At 47.7% G+C, this 10,278-nt stretch overlaps 1 protein-coding gene across 3 annotated transcripts in view; it reads right to left on the bottom strand.

Annotated features, from left to right (window-relative positions):
• Positions 1–55: 55 nt before the first annotated feature.
• The window catches only part of bmpr2b (bone morphogenetic protein receptor, type II b (serine/threonine kinase)), a 49,352-nt gene continuing 39,129 nt past the window's right edge, over positions 56–10,278 (bottom strand). For all 3 annotated transcript variants that reach the window (XM_035519824.2, XM_035519829.2, XM_081713498.1), the window contains 6 exons: positions 8,674–8,834; positions 8,299–8,446; positions 7,624–7,760; positions 7,163–7,335; positions 5,700–6,985; positions 56–4,337 (listed from right to left, as the gene is read on the bottom strand). In XM_035519824.2, the coding sequence (XP_035375717.2) occupies positions 4,063–4,337; positions 5,700–6,985; positions 7,163–7,335; positions 7,624–7,760; positions 8,299–8,446; positions 8,674–8,834 (2,180 nt within the window). In that variant the 3' untranslated portion in view covers positions 56–4,062. The remainder of the gene's footprint in view (positions 4,338–5,699; positions 6,986–7,162; positions 7,336–7,623; positions 7,761–8,298; positions 8,447–8,673; positions 8,835–10,278) is intronic.

The raw sequence follows: 10,278 nt of genomic DNA, 5'->3' as shown, positions 1-10,278 counted from the left end.
TTCTGGTTTTTCAATCGTCTCAAACACTGCAATTACAAGAAGGAACCAAGATAGATGATTTCATTAATATAATCTTTAATCAACTTGAGTAATGCAGGGTTGTACAGCAAGCTTCATTTCTAAGTGGTATTTAAACATATATCTTTCTGAGTAGACTAAATTGAGTAGTTAGCATTTGTTCTTTTATCATAGCGCTTACTTTACAAGCTGTAATAGAAAACATTTCAGTGGCTTTTTTGAGCAACAATCTATGCAAGGTCTGAATGGACTCTTCAGCATCAGTGTGAATTCAGTGTGGCCTGAAAAGAAAACAAATAGCAGCCCATCTTCATGAACAAATACGCTTCATTCGCTTTCATTCTCTCCCTCTGTTGCTCTCTCTCTCACTCTCTCTCTCTCAACACACACACACACACACACACACACACACACACACACACACACACACACACACACACACACACACACACACACACACACAAACAGCTTGCCCTGTTAAATTCAACTTTGGCATTTGTGTTTGGATTTGAAGAGGGCTGCAGAGACTGTGGAATCTACTTGTTTCATTTGCTTTCAGTTGATCTGGCAATTCTGGGACTGAAAATGCATATTTTTGAAATGCATAATTAGATTTATATTACTAAATTGCATATCAAGATTCATATTTATATGACTCAGTATAATTAAAAAAAGACTACATGGGTTCGTTACAGAACTAGCAACGTGGACTACTTTCACATCAATCTTTATAACTGATTATAGAGGTCAAGCTGTGACAGCCTCGTAACTGAGAGCTGCCTTTTTAATCTAGAGTACAGCAGAGTTTGAGAGCTGTCATAATAGGACTCTGAGCATTAAACGTATATAAGGACGTTGTTAAAGACACAGACCTTAGCCTAGCTGTGGACTCAATAACTCTGTTAAGGGTGATTCTCCACTGAAAGTACCCCAAAGCAATACATTTGATCTGTATCCAGAAAAAACTGCTCAAGAGGGTTTGAGCCTAATCAGCATTGTAGAGGGTTAACTGGAAATGTTAAGTGTTCAGCAGTATGTTGTAAGAGAGGTGGATTCTGGTGTAAACATTGACATGATTTAATATTGGAGGCCAGAAGGTCAGTTCACTCAAAAAAACAAAACAAAACAAAAAACAAAAAAACAAACAAACAGACAAAACAAAACACCCCCCCCCAAAAAAACCCCAACCAAAAACAAAAACAAAAAAACAAACAAACAAAAAAACAAAACAATTCCACATTCCTTTACTATTCAGCCAAAAAATCTTTTCCCCAAAATCATCAAATCAGTCAACTCCAAAACACTGGAAGCTACATCACTGGGAGTTAGTAACTTGTCTTTTTTAGGGGTAATATTTAAGTTGCTTCAAAGGTTTTGCTTCTGTGTGGCTCCAGAGATGAACAGAGTGTACATAATGTACGTAACTCAGATCTGCCTGGCATGTCTAGATATAGATATCACAGTGTTCGAGCATTGTTCTTGGTCCCACAGCAACAGTTGAGCCTTCTGTATATGTGCACAGTCGCACTCTATACAGATAGATTTATACTGCATTGTTGAGCCTATATTACATACATACAAGAGTAAGATTTCAGCATCAACAATTTGGATAGGAGGAAATAACAGGATTCTTTTCTTGAAATCAGTAAGCTAAAAATTCAGAATTTTTCTCCATAATTTCCAGAGCATAGAGCATGACTACTACTCTTAATAGTCAAAAGTGGCATTTGACAAGTGACTTCATTTTTTTCTAACAACATAACTGAAACTCACAAAGCATACAGTGTGCTTGATGGATGTATTTTAAGTAAGTAAGTCTCTATTAGGGAAAGCTTCGCCCTGCAGTACCGCATCTTGCAGGGATTCCATCATGGAGCATCAGTATATAGTTATTTGAATGGCTCTGGTCAGGAGTTTACAGTGATGGAAGCTTCAGCTAAATGCATTCATCCCTGAATGCAGTCATTGTATAATGGAAGGAAATTCAGCTGGCAGGCGCTTCATCGGCCCTCTAACTACACAGTCCATTCAGAATGTAGAGGTTATTTAAAAAATGAGAAACAGTGACTGTGAATAAGCCCGACTCTAGTGGCATTAAGAGGTTTTGTTTCGTTTATAGGCATGATATAGCAGCATTTGTTCAAACTGCTCTTAGACATGAATGACACTGAAGGCCAGACGCACCATAGTGAGTGAAGAAAACCCGCTGATGAATGAGTGCATCCCTTTAACTGCTAATAAACTTAAAAGGGACAGGAGGGTGACCGTATTACATAGTTATAAACATATTACTGATTGATTTCATTATAATAATAATAAAAACAGCTTCAGAAATTATTCAGCGAAACACACTCTGCCAGAAACATAATCTGGCTCTTGGCACTATGTAAAAAAGAGGGAGATTAAAAAAAGAAAATAAAAAAAGAAATATTTAAATTTAGCAGTCCAGGTGTAACAGGTAAGAGAGAATGCAGGTGCATAGACCCATAATATTAAGAGTGCTGATCTGGAGCCGGGTTCCCTTTGTCATTATGATTGTGCTCATAAGTAAATCTAAAGAACTCTCTGACCCTAAAACAGCACCGTTACTTTGATGTCTGATGCATTCAACTAAAATCACAAATTATCATTTTACATTACTTTTTTGTTATAATTTTCATAAAACAGAGGCCGAAAGAGAACAGGAGTAGCTGGAGTATTATATATAAATTACATTAGAAGTTCATATGTGGGGTTCACGGTGCTGTTTTTGACGATGGAATGCAGACAGCAACACTTGACCTAAGCCACTTAGACGTCCACTCTCACATATCTATGCTCAGTGAAGCAGAGAGCCTTCTGCACAAGTGTAAAGTTGCACTCTCACTTACCCTTCTGCAGATACACACAGAGCATTGCATTAGACAGTTACTGTGGACACGCGCTCACTCCCCACAGACACATGCAGATCAACACTGCGTACGTAACACAATAGTCCCCCTGCCGAGAGTGGAGGGAACGAGTCGGCTGTGTTCTAGTGTCTGTGAAGAGAGACTGTTATTCCAGAGATCAGTCTGAGGTGGAACTCGATTCAGACCGTTACAGAACTAAGTCTCCTCTGTCCTTAAAGCTTGCAGGCTGTGACCCATCCTTTGTTCATGTGCCTCTCCAGCACTCGAAAGTAAAAATAAAAAACAAACAAACAAACCAAAACAGCTCAAAATGATTTTTCCTTCTCAGGTCTTTGAAAAGGTACAGGATTGTCCTCCATGACAATACCAGTGGGGTGGGGCTGTGGACACATGGTTGCTGGTAAGTGCACCATTTAGTGTACAATATTATATTTTAAAAAAGCTGCAAAAATATAGAACATAAAAAATGTCTTAAGCACCTCAAAGCTAAAGCCTATTGCACATGTCAAAATGTAATACAAAAAAGGGGGATACACAGTTGTATTACATACAACAGAAACATAACATATGAATGTACTATGCATAAACATGGATAACAGATGCGATTGCAGTCAAATGTGTCTTAGAGACCACTGCTTTTCTCACTGGACTTTTTTATATGGACTAGATTTCATTCATGTCCATAAGAGCAGTCTAGCATGATTGTTAAATCAACACATTGTCATTTTCTTTTTCTTTTTTTCGATTTTAAGACCAGCCATAAACATGGTCAAAGAAAACAAACTAACTGTGTGACTAAAATTACTAAAAAAGTGCAAGAGATAAAAGAAAATAATGATCAGACAACCATACATACAATCATACTTTGATTTAAAATGGAACAACAAAAATGATGGAAGCATTGTAAGCCAATGTTGCTGCATAGCTGGGTTCCGTTTAAAGCAATTTCTTCAAAGAAAGTCAGAAGTTCAAGAAATATCATGACGTTAAGTGCTTGTAAATTACGTCTCGAAAACCTTTTTTTTTCCCCCCCTCTCAACTTTCTCTCGCTTGATTTCGGATGGGATCCTAGGAAACGATAACATGCTGGCAAACCCTCCAGTATCGACGAGCTGATCGTGGCCCTTTGTCAGCAGAGTTCAAAGGTCAAAGTTTACAGGCAGGCCATGCCAGGTGGGCCAGAGGAAAGAGTGGCGGTGGCAGTCCCCCCTCCGACGAGGAACACGGCAGTGCTGGACTTGGAGCGGGTGGCACCCGAGGGCCCATGCCCTCCTCCACCTGACCCGTTGTTGTTGACCTCTCCGTGCAGTGTTTCTGTGGAGATGACCCATGTAGAGGGGCGCCACTGCTTCAACGAGTAAGGTGTCTTTACGCGTCTCTTTATCTTCTCACCTGATGCGGCTTTGCCCTCCTGACATGAGCCTTCACCTGCCAGGGAAAGACATGAAAGGTTAAAGCCAGGAGCACAGAGCTGCTGCTCATCACCTGTTATCTATTAAGATTCTAATATATGCTGACCCCTGGTGGCTGAGGAACATAACTGCATATTATTCAACCGTGATTGAGCAAAAACGTAACTACCGTAATTGGAAAAACTTACATGAAGTCTAAAATAACACAGCTTTTGTCATATAATATTTCAGCAGCGCAAGATTTCCGTGTGACCTTGCACTGGCCTGGACCAATATTCCTACTGCTCTGGTCCTTAGCACAGGCCTGGGTGCGCCCTGTAAATCCTGCCATCCAGTATGACAGTTATTTCCTGTTAGGATTTTGTTCAGTAGCCACTCCCTCACATCTCCCTACCCACATCGCTCTTCATCGCTGTCTCCAACCGAGGCACAACCGTCTCCGGATCCTTATCGGCCTGGAGGAATTTCCTTCCCTGTCCATATCCAAACACTCGGAATGAACGAGAGAAAGAACAGAGGGCTAGACCCCCACCGCCAAGGCCTCCTGCCCACATCCCCTAATCTCCATGTCTCTCCTTACATAACATGGCAGCATGAAGTGGCAGCATGGAGAAGGAGGAGTCTCGGGGCATACGTGCTCAGGCGGGGGTCCACCTGCACCCGGACAGGCTGCTCTGCTGCTGTCCGTGAGGGACGAGCCCTCCACCCTGCGCCAGGGCATTGGCATCGCCAGGGTGACCGAGACTGCAACCGCAGAGCTAAAAGCCCGTGCGAGGTCCGGATTTGGCGGAACGCTGGGGAATGCGCATACTTGCTAGGGGTGAGAGACAGGGAGGCGAGAAGCCTGAGGGGGGAGAAGAAAGCGTTGTAGAGTGTGAAAAGTGGGAGGGGGGAGGAAAGTGCAAAGGAAAAGAGAGCGAGAGGGAAATACGTCTACTGCATGCTTCCTAAGAAATGACTCTCCAGTATGTGGCCCACTGGTCTGAGCATTCTGGGATTTGGAGGATGTGCTAGTTTTAAGTACATTTCTTTCACTGGTTCACAAAAGTGTTATGTTCTATTTTACTTTGTACTATGCTAACAATAAAGAATTTGCATACATTTTTAGAGTCAATTTATTTCACACTCTAAGAATATGGGGAAGTGCTAATAATTTCTATTATTTAATGAACTGTACAATGAACCCAAACCTGCTGTGTGATCAGTGCTGGTCTGATGAACATCTGTACATGGATGATGTACTGGCTGGATTAAAAGGCGTGTGCCTTGCTGTGTTTATTACCATGTCAGCGTGTGCACGGCAACGGAGAAGCTGAGGAGGTGAGACGGATCCAAAACAAGGGAAGACACAGAGACGTGCTGAGCAGATGAGTCTTACCTGACAGAGCCGAGTCCTGCGAGGTGCTCGACAGGTCCAGTGAGTTGGGCCGCTCCGGTCTCTTGGACCTAGGCTGTCTCAGGGGAGCATCCCCATTCACAGGCGGCGCTGTGGGCTGGGCAGGAGGCTCTGCTGGGGGTGGCTCGGTCACAGCGGGCGGAGAGGCAGGTGGGGCTGGGATGCCGGCGCGGACGTTGCTGTTGTTGTTGTTAGTGTTGGTGCGGCCAGCGTGGTCGCGGGCGGCGGGCTGCTCCCGCCGCAGCAGGGGCTCGTGTTCGTCCGGGCTGGAGTTGATGTTGATGCGGCTGTCCTCGCCGCTCAGCTGGCTCTGGAGCAGCGGCGCCCCGCCCTCGCCCTGCGGCCCAGCCGGGTTCGTGTTCCCGAACGGCCCCGAGGAGCCGGAGCCGTTCACCATTACCGCGGCTGCCCCGCTCCGCACGACCGGCCCGTTTGTGAGCGTGACCAGGTGGGGCTCCCCGGCCACCACTGTGTTCATCTTGGCGACGCCCGTCTCCACCTGCTTCAGGTTAGACTTGTGCTTGCCGAACTTCAGCCGGGAGGAGGGGGGCTCTTTGCTGGGGTTTTTGGTGTTTAGGGGAAGGCTGGTCGGTCTCTTGGGCAGATTCTGCTGCTTGGGGAGGGGGAACATGGCCGGTGGGGTGTCACTCATCCCCCCACTGCCCTGCCCGAACTCTGCCTGAGGTCCTGGCCCCGCCCCTCCGGTCACCTCTGCTGCCAGCTTTATGAAGGGGTAGAGCAGACTGGAGCTGCCTGAGCTCAGTGGGTCTGGGGCACTGAATTGCTTCTGCGAGTGCTCCATCAGGTTCTCGTCCGAGCTCTCCTTCAGATTCTTGTCCACCTCCTTGGGGTCCAGCTTCGTGGTCTCCAGGTCCTCCTCAGTGAGCTGCAGACAGACTGGGACGCCACCCCCACCTGTGGCCTCCTCAGAGTGGCCCGACTCGGAGATGGTGGTCATGACTGTGCTGGGGGTGAGTCCTGCGGTGGTGGCGGCAGTCGAGAGACTCGTTCCACTGGTCTCAGGGCTGGGGAGGCGGGCCTGGGCCTGTTGCCTCTCATAGTTGATGGAGTTCCTGTTCTTCTCTCCAGCGCCCCCTGTGGCCATGCCCACCCCACTCCCGGCCATGCCGCTCACCGAGGACGTGCCTGACGTGGACATGTCTCCAGGAAGGTTCTTAACCATGCCCTCGTGGTCCTCAATGTAAGAGGAGGAGGAGTAGTCTGGGTAAGGCCCCATCTTTGGAACCCTGCGACTGTGGGTGAGGTTCCTACCATGGGACAAGAAGAAATCCGGTTAACACCGATGAGAAGTAACATACAGGCACATACAGGAGTTAATACACCTGCCATATTCAGACCTAGATGTTTTAGCAACCGACTGGTTTAAACACTGTGCGGACTAAACCACTGTGCGTGGAGGAGGGGAGACGCTGATGCTCGCGGACCTCTCATTCTGAAGGGCTGTGCTCATGGGGTTGACCGTGGGGCTGACAGGCTTGCTCCTGTCCCAGATGAGGAGCAGCTCGGCCATGCGCTCCTCCGCACACTGCGCCGTCAGACGTGCCTCGGCGTCCTGGTCCCAACAGTCCTCCATCGTCTCCTTCAGAGAGCGCACCGCCTGGCAAAAACATAGAAGGTGGGTGGGTGGGGGTGTTATTGGGGGGGTGGAGGAGATGGGCGCGGGACAGGAGTGTTATAGAACTATGTCTACGAACTATCAGATATTATTATTATAGATTACATCATTATAGATATGATATTAGATATTACCAGATACAAAATCCACATATGCAGCAATAACATTAACTCCATAGAGCAAGAGTTAAGACTGCGTTTGGGGGTTCTAATGACAAACGTCTGTGACACAGCGGTGTGCCGGGGGTGTGGTTAGCACGGCAAGCCTCACCAGGCTGTTCTCCTTCCAGGCTTCGGGGAACTTGGGTCTCTGCTTCTCCCGGGACACCAGCACCTGCATATCCTCGAAGGACGGGTGGTTCCCAACCTCCGCCTGGAACGCCATCTGGTAGTCAGGAACCGTCTCGCCTGCAAGCACATATGCGCATCGTTACGGCGCTCTGAGCAGGACACCGGCCTCCCCTGGTCTTCTGGTAGTGGAACGGTCCAACAGACGGCGTGCTCCGCAGTAGCATACAGCTGCATGTGTGAAGTGGTGCAGAGAGGGACCAACCCCTGTGCATTTCCCTCATTTCGTATTTGCTCTGCACTCGCGATGCAGCTCAGGGGAGAAAAGGATTAAGGAGCCGATGAGTGAGTGGCTGGATAGCTCAAGGAACGCATCCCACCGCAGAGCAACAGAAAATGAAAATTCTAAACTCCTGACATACAGAGAGTTACTGGGGTGATGCCTTAGTCACTAAGTAATAGCAAAATAGCAGTAAAAGACTAATAGTAAAAATAGTAAAACCCTTAAGGGAAGGAAGAGAAGAGCTCCGAAACTGGGTCATCTGATGCGCCACAGCTGTTCTGCTTAGCCAGCAGAACTCTGGGGCCATGGATGCATATGTGTAAAACCTGGAGTCCTACTTACATTCCTTCATTCATTTACAGTACTAGTTCTCACCTGGGAAGAGGTCTGTGCAGCGCATGAAGGTCTCCCAGTAGATCAGGCCAATGGCATACATGTCCACCTGCTTCAGGGCAGACTCGCAGTCGCGCAGGTTCACCGCACCCTCCAGCACCTCCGGGGCCATGTAGCGGATGGTGCCCACCTGCGCAGGACCAAAGCACAGGGGTGAGGGGGTGGGGTCCCAAGGTTGAGATGTTCGGACCCCACGCCTCGCCTTCTGAGCCAGGACTGAGAATCCCGCCTGATTTGTAAAACTGTGGCGCGTTGAGTTTGGCTTTGAGGCCCCAGAACGTTACAATCACTAGGGGTAACAACAGAGTTTGGTACATGATACCGCACAGTGAGCAACAGGGGTTTAGAGTGGAATACCTCACTGATGGCCGCATTCTCCTCCTCTCCGGGCCGGACAAGGCGGTTCCCCGTCAGTTTCATGGACAAGCCGAAATCGCTGATCACGCACGTGCCGTCGTTCTTAACCAGAACGTTTCTGCTGTTTAGGTCCCGGTGTGACACTGCTGCCTTATAAGAATCTGATACAAGAAAGGGAAGGTTTTTATTAGTCTGATTTTGTAAGATATTGGACCAAAGCATTACGCCTCTATACAGAGATGCATGCTTTCAACACAAAAGCCTGTGCATATCCAGTCAGGAGACGTTTCCCCAAAGGCAGCACCTATATGTGAAGTATAGTGCATATAACAAATGTAGGCTGTAAGACAGTAATGTGTGACAGTAGCTCTACACAGACAATAGAAAAATCACAGCAGGAGATGCTTTAAAGATGCTTTTATCTCTGAGGGGACAGATAAAGGGGACAGGCATTACTGAGCAAACCAGAGCTGCTGAGAATAGTGCGAAACACAATCACCCTCCAGTGCTGCAAAACGACTGCCTGGAATTTTTCAGACGTTTGTTCTGCATAACACTGCAATGTACTGAACAAACCACATCAGCCGCAGGAGTTGCACGTTACACAGGCAGCCACCAGGTGGCAGTGCAGCAGAGTCGTGACGTCAGCACAGAGGCTGTGGGACGACTGCTCACTCTGCCACCCCTCCCGATCTCCAGGCTGTGGTGAGGCCAGGGCTGTGAGGGAGAGAAGTGGGGCAGAGCAGCAGCAAAGTGCTCCTCCGGCTGCAGCCCTCTGGCTCTGTGCCGGTGCCCGAGAAACGAGGGAAAAAAAACCCACCCAAATTAGCTGCGTTTCGTCTGCTCCCACCGCCTGCCCTGGAGACACGAGGAGACAGAGGAGGGGCTCGGTTAGCCCCGAGCCTTCGTCTCATGCTTCTCAAAGACACAACAGACGTTGCCGTCTCCAGACGCTCTGCTCTGCTCCCTCTGCCTGCCACTTTGCGACTCTCATCTCCAGCAGCGAAATTCAATATGTTTTGCCTTCACGCTTTCCGCACGGCTCCTGCCTCGATCGAACTTTCCCGTTTGTCCTGAGGCTCGGCTAAATGTGGCACGCCATGTTCAGTTAAGGGGACCGTCGGAGCCAGACGTGTGTACTAGTGCGAGCCCCGCTGGGCGGCCACGTTGGTCGGCGAGTGGCCCATGGGCTGATTCCTGCTGCTTTTTTTAAACCTGGTGTGACCAGGACCGCATAGCAGCTGGACCACAGACACGGCGTCCTCTGTATTTACACACTGCAGTTGTTCCAGAGAGAGCCAGCTACAGACGGGGGGGGGGGGTACAGAGTGCTGCAGAGTCCTGGTGGAAACAAATCTAGTCCAGAGAAGAACGTTCTCAGCATGAAAGCGTAGTATGAATGTGCACTACAGATTAAAATAATTTGTTACCAAATGATAAGATTGATTTTATAGACCAATGTATCAATATTAATGCCATTAACTGGTGGAAAACACCTACAAATCCTACAAAAAAGTAATATAGATGTACAGCATACACAGTAATTCCATAAGTCGTGTCTCCAGGTAGATAGTCCTTTGTATCTCTAAATGTTGCAAAATGAAA

This window comes from Electrophorus electricus, chromosome 4 (genome assembly GCF_041902795.1).
Source record: "Electrophorus electricus isolate QZ-2024a chromosome 4, ASM4190279v1, whole genome shotgun sequence".
Lineage (NCBI taxonomy): Eukaryota > Metazoa > Chordata > Actinopteri > Gymnotiformes > Gymnotidae > Electrophorus > Electrophorus electricus.
This window is presented reverse-complemented; position numbering and strand designations above follow the sequence as displayed.